This window comes from Cnephaeus nilssonii (assembly GCF_951640355.1).
Source record: "Cnephaeus nilssonii genome assembly, chromosome: 16".
NCBI classification, from domain to species: domain Eukaryota; kingdom Metazoa; phylum Chordata; class Mammalia; order Chiroptera; family Vespertilionidae; genus Cnephaeus; species Cnephaeus nilssonii.
Window position 1 is genome coordinate 9,628,614 of NC_137087.1, and position 20,373 is coordinate 9,648,986.

Below are 20,373 nucleotides of genomic sequence, written 5' to 3' on the forward strand. Positions count from 1 at the left end.
CTTCTCCCTCTGCACTGTCGCCTTTTGCATTTTCTGTTGGTCTCTGGCCTCGCTCAGGAGGCGGTACTGGGGTCCCCGAGGCTATGCGATCTCCGGGGCCAGTGTCACCTGAGGAGGGAGCCGCGGGTGAGCGCAGGAGGCCTGGGCGGGGACGGAGGGGCTCGCGCAGCGCCTGGGAGGAGCTCTGTGTCCCCTGGGGCGGCGGGACGGGGACCCAGAACTGGACACCCCCCCACGTGACCCACTTCTGCGCGGAGCGGGGAGACGGGGCGGGGAGGACGGTTCTGCGGCCACGGGAGGGCGTGAGGGTGCGGGAGGGCGCGGTGCGGAGGGCGCGGTGCTGTGGGAGGAGGGTGTGCGTGTGCGTGACGTGTTCCTTGGGGAGCTGGGTCTGGGGTGAAAGGCTCCAGGGCTGTCGCCGCTAACTCCGTTATTCTTCTGCAGACAGATAGTTTCCTGGGTCCCCAGGTACCCTTTCTGGATCTGCAGTGCTTGCCAGTCTGCCCATCCCTGCGTCCTGGTAGCTGCTGGGGCGCTGCCCTGACCTGCACTAGCATTCAGGAAGAAGTTTCACGGTTAGCTCTTTGTGCCTCATTTTTCCTCTGAAGGTTAGTGACTCATTCAGGAGGACAGCTTTGTTAGCGGTGGAGACTAAAAGCCAGATCTCCTGACTCCTAAGCTAGTACTTACTGTCTACTTTTCCACACAAGTAAAAGAAGTTTTGTATAAAAGATCCTTTTGAGAAATGACAACAAAGATAACTTAAAACTTAGACCTTTCCTTAAAGCACTGCTTTTTATAGCCTTCTTAGGAGTCACTAACTAAAGAATTTAGTAACGGTAGTAGAGGCATTGATAAACAGCTTATCCCTCAGTGTTCTTCACAACAGGTTTGGTGAAGGGTTAATATTCTTTCGTTAGGTGTGTTATTTATTTTAATCAAGTTTGTCATTTAAATTTTTTGTGAACACCAAGGGAGACTTAAACTATTAAAAAATCCATAGGAAGCAAATATTTATATTAACCCACTAAACATTTTATGCCCCAAAGCTATCTATATATATAAAAGGCTAATATGCTAAGTGTCCAACCATCCAACCAGTCACTATGATGCCCACTGACCACCAGGGGGCAGATGCTCAACACAGGAGCTGCTGAGCTGCAGTGACTTGGCAGTGGCGGTTCTTGGGTGACGCACCCTGAAACCAGAGAGGAGGCAGCCTGATTCCTTACGGGCCTGCACAATTCTACCTTCAGCAGGGGGTTATGTTGTTGCTGGGCACTGTTGGCCCAAATCTGGTTTACTGCACACCTGTTTGCGTTTCACACCCTGTAAGACAGCAACTTTTAAAAAAAAATTTTCTTTATTGATTAAGGTATTACATATTTGTCCTCATCCCCCCATTACCTTCCCAACCACGCCCCCACTCATGCCCCCACCCCCCTGTTGTCTGTGTCCATTGGTTAGGCTTATATGCATGCATACAAGTCCTTTGGTTGATCTCTCCCCCTTACCCCCACCCTCACCTACTTTCCCTCTGAGGTTTGACAGTCTGATCGATGCTTCCCTGTAAGACAGCAACTTTGCAGAGTGCCCTCTCGCACTCCGGGACCCCTCAGTGGATGTCAGAGAGCCGATTTTGGCTGGATCCCCACAGGCCAGCCTGAGGGACCTCACCTGCCGGAGGGACCCTGCTCACTCCACAAACGCTAGGGAGGGCAGGGAGGGACCGCGGGGAGGTTGGCTCTAGGATGTGTCTGGCCCATCTCGCCCAGTCCCGCCCTGCCCGCCACCTTCTAATTAATTTCCTTTCAATGTGCACGAATCCGTGCACTGGGTCATTAGTATGATTATATTAGAGTCAAATAGGTTGTCTTTCACCATTTCCCTCTATCTTCTGCAGGTCAAAGGGATATTGACATTCCTCCTGTCTACTGGGGGGTGTGCTTCCCAGGGCAGGAGAAGTCAGGAGCTGCCAGGCAGGCCAGATCTTTCATGACTCCATTCTTCTTGTAACCCAGCATGTCTTCAGAGTTGCCTACACTTTTGCAAGAACACCAGAAAATGAACAAATCCCAGGTAAGTTGTTTGTTCGTCTCCACTTTATTTTACAATAGACTTTGTGTGATTTCGAAGAGTCCATATGTTAAGATGGGAAATTAGTAATAGACAAAAGTCCAACTTCACCGAAAAGGTAAAGTAACAGATCCCTAGTAGGGCCACCACTGGCCTGTAGATTTATACTGATTGTTAATATATATTAGAGTTTCCAGGTTGACTTGCAAGTATGTCTCTGATGTTTCTGATAACCATGGCAGAAAGGGAGGCACTTGGATACAGATGAGTTCTGTTCAAGACCCAATGAGTGCCTCAATCTGTTCCTCACTGGAAGCAAAAGGGTCCAAGAGGTGGTTCAAGCAGTCAGTTTTATGATGGCCTTGTTTGTTCCTAGCATAAAACCTAGTATGTTTAGAGGTATGAATGGCCTGCATGCCTGTTGCGAAAACTCTCCGTAACGATTTTATCTTAGCTGGGCTGTGTATGTAAGGCGTGCAGCAAATGGTTAAAAGTTAAGTTCTCCAGTAAGTGTTTCTGGGTTTCGCAGTCAAATTTTATCCCGTAGCATTCTGCCTTGGTTCTTCCCCTCCACTTTTTAGAACCTCCCCAGGTAAAGGTCACCAGTGACTTAACTGCAGTTATCTATCTTGAACAACAGCTACATTACCCTACTGACTACTTTCTCCTGGGACGTCTCCTTTGTCTTCTTCTCATACAGCCCTGCTGATGGCCCTCTTTTGGAGTCTTCCTCACCCTGTCCCTCCTTTAGTTCTAAGTTCTCATCCTTGTTCATTAGTCTTTTCATTTTATCTCTATATCTCATTGAAGAAATATGTAGATAGTTGAACAATAGAGTTTATTGTTTTGGGTGCTTTAAAAATATATTAATTATCTTAATGGATATATGATACACATTTTCCCCCAACTCACCATTGTATGGCAACACTATAGTCTAGATACTCTATTTTATTGGTAGACACTTACGTAATTTCTATTTTTCAGTAATATAAATAATGTTGCTGTGAACATCCTTTTCATTCTCTCTGCACAAACGCAAATGTATCTCCAGACTCTAGAGCAGAGCTTCTCAAGTGAGGTTCTTTGACCAGAAGCAGCAGCATAATCTGAAACTTGTTTGAAATGCAGATTCTTATGCCCCATTCCAAGCCTCATGGAACAGAAATTCTGGGACGAGGTCCAGCAGTCATGTTTTAATAAGGCATCCATGGGATGCTGACCTACTACGTTTGAGAATCACTGCTCTAGGGTCTTATGATTAATATTTTTGAATTGTAGAATTTGAGGATTTCTAATTTTTCTAGATATATTACTATTAATTAGAAGAGAGAGAGAGAGAGAGAGAGAGAGAGAGAGAGAGAGAGAGAGAGAAACATTAATGTGAAAGAGAAATATCGGTTGGTTGCCTTCCCTACGCTCCCCGACTGGATACCAAATACACAACAACCCAGGTATGCAAACCATTTTGCTCATCTCTGAACAGTAATCATGTTAAGGATTAGTTCCATACATCTTTTTCCATGTTACCTAATTCTGAACATTTCACATTGATCAGAAATTCCAGGCATCAGTGTCATTTAAGGATGTGACTGTGGGCTTCACCCAGGAGGAGTGGCAGCATCTGGACCCCACTCAGAGGTCCCTGTACAGAGATGTGATGCTGGAGAACTACAGCAACCTTGTCGCAGTGGGTAAGGTCGTTTACTAGGTAATTCTGAATGGCATTTTAAAATCCTCCCAATCATGAAGCATAGGGACAATCTATAGAGTTTAATGATAGTTAATATTGGAACTCAGGAATCAATGTTGATTGACCACCTGTGGGCACCAGGAAGATATTTGTGTTTACCTCTCCAGTAAAATGTTCAGTGGCACCTCCATCGATCAGCTCCCGAGCTTCCTCCTCTTTTAGAGTCCCCGACATCTAGGCTTTCTGGTCCAAGTCCTAAATTATTTCACTTTACAGGCTATTGTGTTACCAAACCAGAGGTGATCTTCAGGTTGGAGCAAGGAGAGGAGCCATGGATATTGGAGGAAGAATTCCCAAGCCAGAGGTTTCCAGGTGAGTTAGTGTGTACCGTACAGATGGATATCAAGGGATTTGTTATTTTCCTTTGGTTAATCCAGAGGTTGACAATTTGGAAATATTTTTTTCAAGAATACCTCTTGAGAGGTCCTAATCCTTGGAAATGACTGAGAATGCTGATTCCTGAATCAAACATCCAGATATCACTCTCACATAAAAAAATGTTCTTTTTTATTTACTTTTTGAATTTTACTCCAATTTTTGCCCATTTCCATCTTTACACTGTTTATTTTAGTTACGGTATATTTTTCAGAACAATTTCAGTTGCTCACCTTACCTCCACTGCCCTACATTCCTGCTGTTATTAGGCATTCTTTCATATACTCATTTTTTTCCTCAAATAATTAAAAAAAAAATATATATATATTTATTGATTTTAGAGAGGAAGGGAGAGGGAGAGAGAGAAACATCAATAATGAGAGAAAATCATTGATCAGCTGCCTCCTGCATGCCCCCCCACCAGGGATTGAGCCTGCAACCCAGGCATGTGCCCCTGGCCGGAATCCAACCTGGGATCCCTCAGTCCACAGGCCGGTGCTCTATCCACTGAGCCAAACCGGCTAGGGCTCTCAAATAATTTTTGAGTACATGCTATGTGCCAATCATTTTCTTTTTTTTATTAATATCTTTTACTTTTGAGATTTTACATATAAAATAAAGCATACAAATCTAGAGTATATAGCTCAATGAATTTTTATATATTTATATGCCTGTGACCAACAGCCAAATAAAAAACATGGACTATTTTCTTTCTTTCTTTTTTTTTTTTTAAAAAAATATATATTTTATTGATTTTTTTACAGAGAGGAAGGGAGAGGGATAGATAGTCAGAAACATCGATGGGAGAGAAACATAGATCAGCTGCCTCCTGCACACCCCCCACTGGGGACGTGCTCGCAACCAAGGTACATGCCCTTGACTGGAATCGAACCTGGGACCTTTCAGTCCGCAGGCTGACGCTCTATCCACTGAGCCAAACCAGTTAGGGCAACATGGACTATTTTCATCATCCTATCTCTCATATCACTCCCCAGGCAGTCCCCTTTCTGCCAGGTGTACTCATGGTTCTGATCTCTATTACCTGTAGGTGCATTTGCCTTTGAATGTCAGACAAATGAAATTTTCCAGGATGTACTTTTTTGTCTGTCTTCTTTTAACCCTTGGTGTCTGAGATTCAGCTCCATAACTGTTCACTGTATGATAGATCCCCATTTGTTTATCCACTCCATTGCTGATGGAAACCTCGGTTGTTTCCATTTTTCTGTCTTGCTATTATGAGTAAAATTCTTTTTTAAAAAAATATATATTTTATTGATCTTTTACAGAGAGGAAGGGAGAGGGAGAGAGAGTTAGAAACATTGATGAGAGAGAAACATCTATCAGCTGCCTCCTGCACACCCCCTACTGGGGATGTGCCCGCAACCAAGGTACATGCCCTTGACCGGAATCGAACCTGGGACCCTTGAGTCCGCAGGCCGACGCTCTATCCACTGAGCCAAACCAGTTAGGGCATGAGTAAAATTCTTGTACATATACCTTTTGTGGACATAACTCTTATCTTGGATAAAAGTATGTAACAGGATTAACTCAACCTTAGGTTAGATGTGCATATTTCTTAACTTTTAGAAACTGCCAAATGAATTTTTAAAGTGGTTGAAATAATTTACCTTTTCATCAGCAATTGTCTTGCATTCTGGTGAACATGAGGAGTGTCTTTCTCATTTTTGAAGCCACACTTGTGGGCATGTAGTGGTATCTCCTTGTGATTTATTTTTTCTTTTTCTTTATTGACTAAGGTATTACAAATGTGTCATTATCTCCCCACCCCCGCCAGTCATTTTCTAAGAGCTAAGAGTATATTAGTGAAAAGTAATGTCTCTTAATGAGTTTATAAAAGTAGCGCTAATGGCCACAGGTACATGAAGAAATGCTCATCATCATTAACCATCAAGGCAATGCAAATCACAACCACAGTGAGATACCACATCACACCTGTTGGAATGGCTACCATCTAGAAAGCAAGAGGTAGCAAGTGTTTGCAAGAATGTGTAGGAAAAGGAATTCTTGTGCACTGTAGAAGGGAATGGAATTGGTTTAGCCACTATGGAAAACAGTGTGGAGGTTCCTAAAAAATTAAAAAATAGATTTACTCTTTGATTTACAAGTCAACTTCTGGGTATGTACCCAAAGGAAATGAAAACAGGATATTGAAGAGATAAATGCATTACCATATTTATTGCAGCATTATTCACAATATCCAAATACAGAAACAACTTGAGTGCCCATCAGTGGTTGAATGGATAAAGAAGAATGGATATAAGCTAAATATGTACACACACACACATGCACACACACTGAAATATTTAGCTATTTGTGGACATCCTGCTGTTTGTGACAACATGAATGTACCTTGAGGCCATTGTGCTAAATAAGTCAAAGGAAGACAAGTACTATATGGTATCATGTGGAATCTAAAAAAGCCAAACTGTTGAAAACAGAGAGTAAATGGGGGTTAGCAGATTATAGTGTGTGTAGGGATAGGCCAATTGTTGTTTAAGGGTACAACCTTGCAAAGAGTAGCAAATAAGCCCTAGAGATCTATATATAGGAGAATAGTATTGTTTTATAATCATCCAACTTGCTAATAGACTGGAACTTAATTATTCCAACTCCAAAAAAAAAAAAAAAAAGAAATACTTATCTAGAGATAGAGGTGCTAATTATTGGTACAATGGCAGTCATAGTACAGTATATAAGTGTTTCAAAATAACATGTAGACCTTAAATTTATACCATGTTATATGTTAAATATATTTTAATCAAAATAAAGGGCTAAACACATACACAGATATTTGCATATATTAAATGTTCTGTGGGTAAAATCTCTCAGAGAAATCAGAGCAGGGTTAAATTGATTGAGTGCACTACTTTAAGAAGACTAGTTAGGGGAAACCTTAAGGAGATCACCATTAGAGCAAAAATTTGAGTAAAATGATTCTATGAGCCATGAGGATTCCACCTCTTTTCAGCAGGGGTCATAGTAACTGGTAAGCCCACGGCAGGAATGTACTTGGTGTTCTTTGAGGTTGACAAAAGGAGGGGCAGGAGATGATTCAGGTAGCTATGATTCAAAAGATGGGAGTATCATAAGCCTTATTAAAGACTTCAATTTTATTCTTAATTTATTGGTGGATTTTTGGCAAATGAGCAACATCTGATTTATATAAGATCTTTTTCACCGCTGTTGAAAAAATATTGGGACGAGCATAAGGGCATAGAGAGCTCATCAGGGGACCATTATAGTATTCCTTATGAGTGACTATGGTTACTTAAACAAAATTGGAAGGCATAGAGGTAATGAGAAGAGTTTGGATTATCTCTGTATTTGGAAGGTGGGGCAGTGATAAAAGAACTAACATTTGTATCATCAGAGTAACAGAAGGGGAGAGGAGAATGTTGTGAAGTATTTAAATAAATAATGGCTGAAAACTCAAATTTGGCAAAAGATATAAAACTACTCATTCAAGAATCTGAACTTCCAAGAAGATAAATCCAAATATATCCATGATAAAAGCACATCATAATTAAATTTCTGAAAACCAAAGGAAAAAAATCTTGAAATTAGACGTTGGAAAATAACATTACCTTTGGGAATGATGGTGGATATCTTATCTGAAACCAGTGAGGCTAGAAGGAAATAGCACTTTTTTTTTTTTAACTACTGAAAAAGCTCTTTCAAACAAATTTTTTTATCTTGGAAAATATATTCATTAAAGAGGTGAACTAAAGATATTATACAAAAGAAAACTAAGAGAAAATGTTATTAGCAAACCTACCTTAAAGAAGTGGCTAGGGGACGTTTTCTAAATAGAAAGGGAATAACACAAGAAAGCTTGAAACTTCAGAGAAGAAAAAAGAACATTGGAAGTGGCAAAAGTAGGAAAAATGTGACAGTTTCCTTCTCATGAGTTTCTGAAGTCATTTGAACAAAGTTTATAATATGATTTGAGGAACTTAATACAATTATATTTTAAGTAGGAGGAAAAGGGATTTTAATTGAATTAAAGTTTTACATTTCACTTGAAGTGGATAAAAGTTGATAGAACTTCTAGACATTAAATCAACAGTAGACACAGAAAAACTGAACAGGACCACCAGGGGATAGAAGAAATGGAACAATTCTTTAGAAACCCCAAACTATCAAAACTTAATTGATAGAACACTGCCCAACAACAGCAGGAAAGACATTCTTTTCAAGTGCCCATGGAACATTCAGAAAGATAAAACATCTAGAGGCATAAATAAACCTCAACAAATTTAAAAGAATTGAAATTCTGCTGAGTAAGTTATGTTCTCTGACTATAATGAAATCCAACTAAGAATCAGTAACAGAAAGGCAAGAGAAAAATAAGTACTTGGAAATTAAACAAGATATTTATAAATAATGCATGGATCAATGAAGAAGGCTTGCTTTCTCTCTCTCTCTCTCCATATATATATATCCTCAACTGAGGATATTTTTTCCATTGATTTTTAGAGAGAATGGAAATGAGGGGGGAGAGACAGAGAGAAAGAAACATCAATGTGAGAGAGACACATTGATTGATTGCCTCCTGCATGCACCCCAACTGGGGCGGGACTCAGCCTGCAACTGAGGTACGTGCCCTTGACTGGAATCAAACCTGAGAATCTTTAGTCTGAGGGCTGGCGCTCTAACCACTGAGCGAAACTGGCTTGGGCTCAAAAGAAATATTAAAAATGCATAGCACTGAATGAGAACACACCATTCTATATAATAAAAGGCTAATATGCAAATAGACTGAATGGCAGAACAACCGGAACAACCATGCAACTGGTCTCTATGACGTGCGCTGACCACCAGGGGGTGTGTGCAGAACATGATGGGCATCGACTGTGGCGGGATGGTGGAGCAGGTGAACAGGGGCACCAGACCAAGGCTGGGCACTGGGTGCTGTCATCGGGGCGAGCCTCTGGTGGTTACTGAAAATTCTTTGCACCCACACGCCACGGTCCCTCCCAGCACCTACTGCCGGCGCCTGGCACCGTCTCTGATTACCCCTCAGGGCTTCTCCACCTCCCCCTGCTCCTGAGAGGTGATCGGGGCTGGCAGCTGCCACTCACACCCACTGCTGGCGCCTGGTGCCAGTCCCAATCGCTCAGCGCCGTCAATGGGTATGAGCGGCAGTTGCCAGCTCCGATCGCCCCTGAGGGCTTCTCCACCTTCCCCTGCTCCTGAGGGGCGATCAGGGCAGCAGCCACTGCTTGCACCTTCTGACGGTTCCAGTCCCGCTTGCACCCACTGCTGGTGCTGGCCCCAATTGCTCCACGCCATCAGCGGGTGCGAGCGGGGCCGGCACCATTAGCGTGTGGGAGCAGCAGTGGCGGGAGCAGGGCTGCTGGCAGACAGGAGACCGGGGGCCACAGTGGGAGGGACTGGGTGGGGGCGCGGAAGATGTGCTAAGACCTGCCCCTGTGCCCACTGCAGCCTCGCGGCTCACAGTTCCTTTCAAGGTGCACAAATTTGTGCACTGGGCCCCTAGTATTAATATATGTGGGAGGCTGCTAAAGCAGTTCTGATAGGGAAATTTATAGTACTCAAATGCAACTAATGATAAGATGAAAGGTTTCAAACCCATAATTAAATTTTTACCTCATGAAACTGGAAAAGAGTAAAGTAAATCCACAGCAAGTAGAAGGAAGAAAATTAAAATATTAAGAGCAGAAATCAGTGAAGTTGAAAATAGGAAAAGAATAGTACAGTAAAATTGATAAACTTCTGGCAATATTGACAAAAATAATATTGACAAATATTGACAAATCACCAATATCAAGAAAGAAATGGGGCCCTAGTTGGTTTGGCTCAGTTGGATAGTGTGTCAACCTGCGGACTGAAGGGTCCTGGGTTTGATTCTGGCCAAGGGCACTTGCTTGGGTTGCAGGCTGGATCCCCAGTAGGGGCATGCAGGAGGCAGCCGATCAATGATTCTCTCTTATCATTGATGTTTCTATCTCTCCCTCTCCCTTCCTCTCTGAAATCAATAAAGAAATATATATTCAAAAAAGAAAGAAATGGGATATAATTTCTCCACCTGTTAACAGGATATTAAGTGAATACTGTCAACAATTATGCCCATAATTTGACAATTTAGAAGAAATGGAATAATTCTTTAGAAACCCCAAGTTATCAAAACTTAATCAAGATAATATACATAATTATACATGGCCCAAAATTTCTTTAGTTCAAATTATTTATGACACCTATGAATGGCCCATAGAGTGTCATAGAAGGTGTCTTAGATAATTTGAACTACAGAAATTTTAAATAAAAGCTCCAATAAAAAAGGAGAAAAGAAATGTGGAATATCATCACTGGAGATTTTACCAAACATTTAAAGAATTAACAACGACTTCACACAATGTCTTTCAAAAAAAACAGAAGGTGATGGAATGCGGGGGCCTGATGCGGCGGGGGCCAGACATGGCGGGGATCTCCCTTTTCTGCATCCCGCGCAGAAAGAGAGATGAACAAACCAGTTCTAAGTGGAGGCGGGCAGGGATTGAGAAATATTAGAAATAAAGAGAGGAGACACAGAGATAGATTTGAAAGCTGGGGCTGGGTGGATCTTTCTGTGCCTGGCTGAGGCCACAGAACAGATCCAGACTGCAAAGCTGAGGCTTTATTTATAATCAGGGACAAACAAGGCAATTAACAATGTTCTTGTAAGTTTCACTTGTTTTGGCAGCACTTGCTGCCCCTCCCACAGCCCACTAGCTACCCAGGAAAGATCTAGGGATCAGTTACAGGATCAGGCTTAATTATGCTGGGAGGGGTCTGCCTTCCAAACGAACTTGTTTGTGACCCTGCCACAGGTCAGTCAGAGGCTTAACCCTATAACCGCTCCCTACAATGGAACACTTCCTGACAAGTTTATCCCTTTGCACTCGCTTGCTTTTTTCTCGATTCCTTTATCTAATGCTAACCGTGTCGAGTCACACTCGACATCCGAGTGCAAAAGGTTATTATTCTGATACGTAAATCATAGAAAGATAGTACACAAATAATAAACAAGAGGTCTATATCTACCATAAATCTACCAGCAAAAATCATTAACAAAATACTAGCAAATAGAAATTAGCCATGTATAAAAAAGTTCTATACCATGACCAAGTGGGATATATTCCAGATATGCAGGCTGGTTTAATATTCACAAAACCAATCAGTGTAGTCCATCATAGGCTAAATAAGATGCTATTATTTATTGTATTGCTTTCTTAATTTTCTTTCAGATTGTTCATTGCAGGGATATAGAAACACAACTGATTTTGGGGCATTGATCTTATACCTTGAAACTTTGCTGAATTTGTATATTAGCTATACTACCTTTCTTATAGATTCCTTAGGTTATTCTGTCTTTCTTATTTTTTAAGATTATTATTTTCCTAATCTCAAAAGCAGATGGTGACATAAGGTTAACATAGATGCAAAAATTGAAATAGAATCCAACACTGCCTAAAAAGAATTATATACCATGGCCAAGTAGGATTTATTCAAGGTGTGCAAGGTTGGTTCAACATTCAAAAGTCATTTAACATTAATCCACCCGATCAACAGGACAGAGAGAGGAAGAGAATATGAACATAGTAATTGATGCAGAAGAAGCATTTGACTAAATCCAACACCCATATGTGATAAAAACTCAGCAAACTAGGAAGAGAGGGGCATTTCCTCAACTTAATGAAAAACATTTATTAAAAAAAACCTGTTAATGTCATTTAATGGAGAGAAACTAGATGCTTTTTCCATAATATAAAGAGCAAGGCAGGGATGTCCTGTTTCAACACTCTCTTTTAACATCCTACGTGGAATTTCAGGTAATTCAATAGATAAGTATATAAAAAGTATACAGGTGGCAAAGGAAGAAATTAAACTTTTTTTTCATAGAGGCATGCTTGTCTAAGTAGAAAATCCTAAAAGAAGTTCACATTTTTGGAACTATTAAGTCATTTTACAAGTGTTCAGGATACAAGCTTAACATTCAAAAGTGAATTGCTTTTTCAGTATTTTACTGACACTTTATTGTTGAGTTGTAATAGTTCTTTGCATATTCTGTATACCAATCCCTAATTAGATATGTCATTTGCAGATGTTTTCTCTCATTTGTGGGTTGTCATTTCATTATCTGGACTTCATGCGTTGCAGCAAAATTTGTTTCACTAAGTACAATTTATCTATTTCTTTTGTCACTTTTGTTTTTGGTGTTGTATCTAAAAGGGCTGTGCCTATCCCAAGGACACAAAGATTTACCCCGATATTTTAAAAAGTAAATAGTTCTTACATTTAGGTCTGTGACCCATTTTGTATATGGTGTGAGGAAGGGATTTATTTTCATTGTGTTGTGTGTAGTCATCCAATTGCCTCAACACCATGTGTTGAAAGGCTATATTTTCACCATTGAATTGTGTTGGCATACTTATTAAAAATGAACTGAACATATTTATTAGGATTTATTTTTGGACTCTCAGTTTCATTCCATAGATCTGTACTTATGCCAGCACTGCATTGTCTTTTTTAGTTTTTATTTTTACTTATTGATTTTAGAGAGAGAGAAGAAGGGAGAGAGCAACATCAGTTTGCTGTTCCACTTATTCATGCATTCATTGGTTGATTCATGAATGTGTCCTGATGGAGATGGAACCTGCAACCTTGGCGTGTGGATGACGCTCTAACCAACTGGGCTGGCTACCTGTCCAGGGCCCTGTATTGTTTTGATTACTGTAGCTTTGTAGCATATTTTGAAATTGGGACGTCTGGATCTTCCAACTTTATACCTTTTTATCAAGATTGTTTTGATCATTTTCAATTCCTTGAATTTTCACATGAATGTTTATTTATTTATTTATTTATTTACTTACTTACTTATTTGCTTATTTGCTTACTTACTTACTAACTTATTGCTGGAAAGCCCAGAGCTCAGGCCCCAGGCACACAGGTGTCAGAAAGGGACCTGGAGCCCAGAGATTGGGCTTCAAGATCAATACTGCCACTTATTCTCTAAGGCAATAAAATAAGTATCCTGTAGACCACATTCCTGCCTCTGCCCCAGGGGCTGCTGGAACAGACCCCAGCTGCCCTGAACTCCTCAAGGGGAGCAGGAAGACAGGTCTCTGAAACTCAACCCAGCTGAGACCCGGTCCCCAGGTGGTGGGGGACAAATGAGGCCCTCCCCACCCCTGCACCTTTCTCAGGCCAGGCAGAGGGCCCAGGGTCTCTATGCTTCCCTGAATGTTGAGAAGAAATGTCCACTGGCAAATCTGAACACAAACAGGCTTGAACGACAGGTGTTTTTCTGGCTTTGGCCTCTTCAGTACTGTGACTGGGAGAATCACTTTCCCTCTCCAGGGGTTGTCTGTCTCCCTGGTAATGGCTTCTACAGCAAACACTGCAATTAGGCGGGAGACAAAATGGCATCATGCAGGGCTTGGCTCAGATCCTAGGAGACCCACCTGCTCTGCTCCAAGCCCCAACAGACTGGGAGAGCAGAACAAGATGTCCCTAGAGGTCCTCAGCTTCCCATGCCCTTTGCTTTTGGGTGGCCTATGATGCAGTGTTGCCTGAGGAACCCCATACCCCCTCACATGAATATTTAGATCAGCTTGTTAGTTTCTGCAGAAAGGCAGCTGGGATTTGATTAGGGATTGCATTTAATTTTTACATCAATTTGGCAATGATTTCCATGTTATCAATGAATCTTTTGATTCCTGAACATGTGATAGATGGTATAGTGGTGAGCATAGCTGCCTTTCATATATTTTTCTAGGTAATTTTTTTATTAGTTTTATTTTATTTTAGAACTTCTTCAGCTTTGGTTTGTGTTCCCCTGTCACCAGAGAGCTGATTACTAGATAGTTGTAGGCCCAGAGGGAAGTTCATTCTTTCTTATTAATTTCTAGTTTATTGCCTGAGTATCTCTGTCAGTTTTTGTTAATGTTTCCTACGCACTTGACATGAAACTACTGTGTGTTTTTATTATGTTTTGATATTTAAAATTAGATATGGATTAGTAATACATGTATTATTATAGTTGTCTTTTCTACCCATCACTTTTTGCTTTGATTTGTCTTTTTTTCTTATTAGTGTGTTTCTGTTTTTTCTTGCTTCTCTGAGTTCTGCTTCATGAATGTTGTTTGGTCTCTAGATTCTCATAACTTATTTATCGATTCAAAGTTGTGGATTTTAGCACTTTAAAGTGTTTCTTTTTCCTTCCTGGCATCAACTTTACATCTCTGCTTTCATTTGTCTGGAATAATATGTTTTATTCCTTTGTTTTTAGCCTTTTTGAATCATTTTTTATAAGTCTGTTTAGCCTTTATGGCATAGATTTGGGTTATGTCTGTGAAAATTATTTTGTTTTAATTGGTGAGTTAAGCACATTCACAATTATTGATATGACTCATTTGTTTAGTCTCAATTCTGTTATATTGTTACATTTAATGAGTATATCACATTTACTGAATTTTTCTATTTCGTGTCTTTTCTTTGTTCTTTTTAGAGGTATGCAGTTAGGAAATTTTGTTGTTTTTGTTCCAGTAGTTACTTTTCTATTGATATCTCTTACATTTGCCTTAGTTGCTTATTTTCTTACTTAAATCTCAATTTAGTTTTCAGATTTTAGTGACAACTTTTAGACTGTTATTTATGTGTCTGTCTTTGAGCTTATTCTTATTTCCTCTTCTTAAAGCTTTTTTAGTTGCATTATTTTTGCTTCAGTAGAACATGTAACTCTCACATATTATTTTCTATCCTGTTCTAATTTTTGTTTTGGTCTTAGATCTATATCTACAATTAAATATATTCAGTACTCAATTTTTATTTTTATTTTTTTTGCCAGTGCTTTCTATCAAATCTTGGTTGCTTGAAGTTTACTCTCTTCTAAAAGGTTTCATGATTACAGTATTACCTAAGTTCTTGAATGTCTAACCTGGTTTGCCTTTTTCTGATGCTTTGATGCTTAAAGGGTAATGTGGCTGGACATAAAACACTTGCCTCCTACTTTTTTTTTCTTGAAAATGTTGCTCCAGTGATCCTTGTTTTGTTTATTAGTGACAGAGTCTATTGGCAAACCTGCATTTTTGTTTGTTGAAACTTTGTGTTTTTTGCCCAGAGGGTTTTTTCTTAATTTTTAAGATGTAGTAGTTTTATTAAGGAATACCTTAGAGAGGACTGTTACAATTCAGCTTTCCCAGGTTCATGTTGGTCCTTCTGAATATGTGGATCAGGTCTTCTTTTATTTTTGGACAGTTTTCTTAGATTATTGTTTTTAATACTAGATTTATTCCATTGTTTTATTTTCTCTTTTTAGGGATTGCAGTCATACATACATACATACATACATACATACATATAATTTTATTTTAAATTTTAAAAATGCAGACTACAGTTTTCTTCTTTTGTTTTTTGTTCATTTTTCTGCTTTTATGCCTTTTTTTCCCAATGCTTACTTAATAAAATTGCAGTTACATCTGTTTTCTGTTTGGATTTTCTATTTGTCTGCTTACTTTCCAGACTGGGTGGCTTAAACAACAGGAATTTATTCTTTGACAGTTCTCGAGCCTGGATGTCCTAAATGAGGTTACTAGCAGGCTTGGTTTCTAGTGAGGCCTTTCTCCTTGGCCTGTAGGCAGTAGTACCTTCTCTCTATGACCTCACATGGCCTTTTCTCTGCACATGTAGAGAGCAAGCAAGCTCCGGTGTTTCTTCTTGTTCTAATAAGAACACCATTCCTATTGGGTAGTGCTCCACACTTATGACCTTATTTAACCTCAATTACACCCTAAAGGCCCTATCTTCAGATACCATCACATCTGGGATTAGGGCTTCAACATATGGATTTGGAGGGGCATAATTCTGTCCATAACAAGCTCCTTGTAATTTAAGTCCTACTTTCTAAGGTAATTTTGTTGTTTTTATAGTTTTATTCCTCACTCCATTCAGCTCTTGCCTCCTTAGTTCCCTCTTTTGGATCTTCCAGTAGTCTGAGCTTATCTCTCAGAGCTGAAACATCATTTTAGCATTTTCCCACTGACAAAAGGACTTTTTCTTTCTGGGAGTAATTTTATTTGTACTTAATTATGTTTAAACTAGAGGCCAAATGCAGGAGATTTGTGCACTGGTGGTGGGCAGGGGGTCCCTCAGCCTGGCCTGCACCCTCTAGCAGCCCGGGAACCTTCTGGGGATGTCCACCTGCCAGCTTAGGCTCAGGGATCAGGCCTAAGCTGGCAGTCAGACATCCCTCTCGCAATCCAGGGCTCTCGCAGTCCGGGACCCCTCACTCCTTACCGTCCGTCTACAACGGAGGTAGGAGAGGCTCCCACCACCACCACTGTGCTCGCCAGCCATGAGCCTGGCTTCTGGCTGAGTGACGCTCCCCCTGTGGGAGCACACTGACCACCAGGGGGGCAGCTCCTGCGTTGAGAGGTCAGTGCACATCATAGTGACTGGTCGTTCCGCCATTTGGTCGATTAGCATATTATGCTTTTATTATATAGGATTCTGTCTCTTATTTTGCATGTGGTTGCCATAGTCTCCAGCTAACTTTTTCCATAGATTTTCTATATTTGAATATTTATGTCCTTACTTAGTGGTGACTGTGCTTAGTAGTATTCTGTATATGCTAGTTATGCTAAAGTCATGGGTTACTATAGGTAATTATTTTGCTCTCCTTATATAGATCCTTATCATTCTTTTGGAGGATACCTGGAAGATTCAGGTTTAAGCAGTTGCTATTATTCCTTAGACATTGGAAACAAAATGTATGTGTTCTAATAGTTAGTTTTCTCTCCCTTCTTCCACTATTCCAAGTTTTTTTCTTTTTGTTTTTTTTCACCCAAATCCCCCAAAATAGAAAAATATGTGTACTTGCAATTACTTTCATCCCTGGAGACTGGATAAGACATCAAAGTCAGCTACAACATAAAGCATTTGTATATAGGTCACATTCATAAGAAATGTGCTAATATTTATGTGTAAGATTAATTTTTCTTATTTCTAGACATCTGGAAACCTGATTACATGACAGAGAGGAACCAAGACAACCAGTTTCACCACGTGTGGAAATTTGTGTTCATGAATAACAAAACACTGATTAAAGAACAAAGTAATGTAATACGAAAACCATATAGCTTGGATACAGATTTTTTTACTTCCAGAAAAATACTCTGTCAGTGTGACTCATGTGGAATGAGTTTCAACTATATTTCAGGATTGATTATCAATAAGAAAAACTATTTAGGAAAGAAGACTGATGAATTTAATGCTTGTGGAAAGTTACTATTCAATATTATACATGAGAAAACTCATACTAGAGAGAAAAGTGAATTTTTTAAAAATGGGAAAACTTTCAGTCATAATGAGGACCCTATTCAACATGAGAAGGTTCAAACTTTGCAGCGAAATTCTGAATTTAACACATGTCGAGAAACCTTTTTTGAAAAGGCAATATTTAATATGCACAAGAGAGATATCACAGATGGGAATGATTGTGAATATAATGAATATGGAAGAACATCCTGCGAGAACCCATCCTTCTTATTACATCAGATAATGCCTTTAAAGGAAAATCACTATGAGTTTAGTGTTTGTGAGAAATCCTTATGTGTGAATTCTACACTTTTAAAGTCTCATGGGTCATATATGAAACACTGTGATTATAATGAAAATGGAAATAATTTCAGGAAGAAGTTATACCTCTCACAACTTCAGAAAACTCATAAAGGAGAGAAACACTTTGAATGTAATGAATGTGGGAAAACTTTCTGGATGAAGTCACACCTCACTCGACATCAGAGGATACATGTAGGACAGAAAAGCTTTCAATGTAATGAATGTGGAAAAAAGTTTTGGGAGAAGTCAAACCTCACTAAACATCAGAGGTCACACACAGGGGAGAAACCCTATGAATGCAATGAATGTGAGAAAGCCTTCAGCCACAAGTCAGCCCTCACATTACACCAGAGAACACATACAGGGAAGAAACCCTATCAATGTAATGCATGTGGGAAAACTTTTTACCAGAAGTCAGATCTCACTAAACATCAGAGAACACACACAGGTCTGAAACCCTATGAATGTTATGAATGTGGGAAGTTCTTCTGTATGAATTCACATCTCACAGTGCACCGGCGAACTCATACAGGTGAGAAACCCTTTGAATGCCCTGAGTGTGGGAAATCTTTCTGTCAGAAGTCACATCTTACACAACATCAGAGAACTCACATAGGGGATAAACCCTATGCATGTAATACATGTGGCAAAGCTTTCTACCAAAAGTCTGTACTCACCAGACATCAGATAATTCATACAGGGTTGAAACCTTATGAATGTTACAAATGTGGAAAAACCTTCTGCTTGAAGTCTGACCTCACAGTACATCAGAGAACTCACACAGGGGAGAAACCCTTTGCATGTCCTGAATGTGGAAAATTCTTCAGCCATAAGTCCACCCTCTCTCAACATTATAGAACACATACAGGGGAGAAACCCTATGAATGTCAGGAATGTGGAAAAATATTCTACAATAAATCATACCTAACAAAACATAATAGAACACATACAGGGGAGAAGCCATATGAATGCAGTGAATGTGGGAAAACCTTCTGCCAGAAATCACAGCTGACTCAGCATCAGAGAATTCACATAGGGGAGAAACCCTATAAATGTAGTGAGTGTGGAAAGGCTTTCTGTCATAAGTCAGCTCTAATTGTGCACCAGAGAACTCATACAGATGAAAAGCCCTATAAATGTAATGAGTGTGGCAAATCTTTCTGTGTGAAGTCAGGACTTATTTTACATCAGAGAAAACACACAGGGGAGAAACCCTATAAATGTAATGAATGTGGAAAATCATTCAGTCACAAATCATCCCTCACAGTGCATCACAGGGCTCACACAGGAGAGAAGGCTTGTCAATGTAATGAATGTGGGAAAATTTTTTACAGAAAATCAGACCTTGCTAAACATCAGAGATCACACACAGGGGAGAAGCCCTATGAATGTAACATGTGTGGAAAATACTTCTCGCAGAAGTCAAACCTCATTGTACATCAGAGAACACACATGGGAGGAAAATTTTATGATTGAAGTGCATATTAGAAATGTTGAACTACAATTCAGCACTCACTACAACTTAGAGAGTTCACACTGTGGAGAAAGTTCTCTTGATATTCTGAATAAAGTCACCTTCATCCACAAACTAGCCTAATTTTACTTCAAAGTGATAATATGGGACAAACTAATAGACTGCAACAAAAGGAGGACAGTGCTGTTAAGAAGTAACATTCAATTGAATGTCAAGTAACTACTGGTATAAAACCCTACAAATTTATTGATTTTGTAAAAGTTTTTAGCAAAAATTTAAAGTAGGTTATGTCAGAATTTATATTGGGGAGAAATCTGTCAATTTGAGACATATAGTTTGAAAATTTTGTTTAGATGTAATGTAGTATTAATAATTGTGTTTTTGTTTTGATGTCATAAACTGTAATTTATAGATTTATATTGTACGATGTAAAGCTTTAAAACAAAACAAAAAAGAAAGAGAATCACAAGAAGTTGCAATAATAGTATATAGAATTCTCCTGTGCCTTTCACCAAGCTTCTTCTAATGAATATATCCTACCTAACTATATTATATTCTCAAGTAATTGAAGCCACCCTACTTCTATGTCAGATACAGACCATATTCAGATTTTCCCCATCTTTACATGCACTATATGTTTTTGTTTGTAGTTCTATGAAATTTTATCATTTTGAATAATCATCAGCATAGTCAGGTTACAAAATAAAAAAGAAATCTGAAATCAGTATTTCATCAGGTTTACAAAGGAATAAAGATTTTACCACAAGAAGTTCTCTTATTTTAAATATACCCTTTTGCAACCCAAATCCTGGCAACCATTGAATATGAAGCTTTTAGAAAGCAGGGATAAGTTGAGTAATCAGGGCAATAGCATTAAATGTATATGTGAAGCATCCTTTGAATTCACAGGACTTATGTATGTATAAGTGGTACATTATAAAAACTATGTGTTTCAAAATGCATAATGGAACTTAATATAATTGCGAATAGGAAATAGGCATTCCTAGTTTAGTAGTAGTTACATCAGGTACATTCCCCATGTGTGTAGGGCCTGAAG

At 39.5% G+C, this 20,373-nt stretch overlaps 1 protein-coding gene across 6 annotated transcripts; it reads left to right on the forward strand.

Annotated features, from left to right (window-relative positions):
- On the forward strand, positions 1-20,122 carry LOC307112317 (uncharacterized protein). 6 transcript variants are annotated; one of them, XM_079792917.1, is made up of 6 exons: positions 1-126; positions 445-608; positions 1,904-2,079; positions 3,632-3,767; positions 4,043-4,138; positions 17,232-20,122. In XM_079792917.1, the coding sequence occupies exons 3-6, from the start codon at positions 2,023-2,025 to the stop codon at positions 19,316-19,318; spliced, it is 2,376 nt and encodes a 791-aa protein (XP_079649043.1). In that variant the 5' UTR covers positions 1-126; positions 445-608; positions 1,904-2,022; the 3' UTR covers positions 19,319-20,122. The 6 variants fall into 6 exon arrangements, with proteins under 6 accessions (XP_079649043.1, XP_079649046.1, XP_079649044.1 ...); XM_079792920.1 differs by having other exon boundaries at positions 2,022-2,079; XM_079792918.1 differs by having other exon boundaries at positions 445-575.
- Positions 20,123-20,373: the final 251 nt, after the last annotated feature.

What these genes read in the sequence shown, in the direction of transcription:
- LOC307112317 (XM_079792916.1), top strand. Translation starts at nt 84, where the DNA reads ATGCGATCTCCGGGGCCAGTGTCACCTGAGGAGGGAGCCGCGG. An exon ending in CAGCAACCTTGTCGCAGTGG is followed by an intron (nt 3,768 to 4,042) that starts GTAAGGTCGTTT and finishes TTCACTTTACAG; the next exon opens with GCTATTGTGTTACCAAACCA. An exon ending in CCCAAGCCAGAGGTTTCCAG is followed by an intron (nt 4,139 to 17,231) that starts GTGAGTTAGTGT and finishes TCTTATTTCTAG; the next exon opens with ACATCTGGAAACCTGATTAC.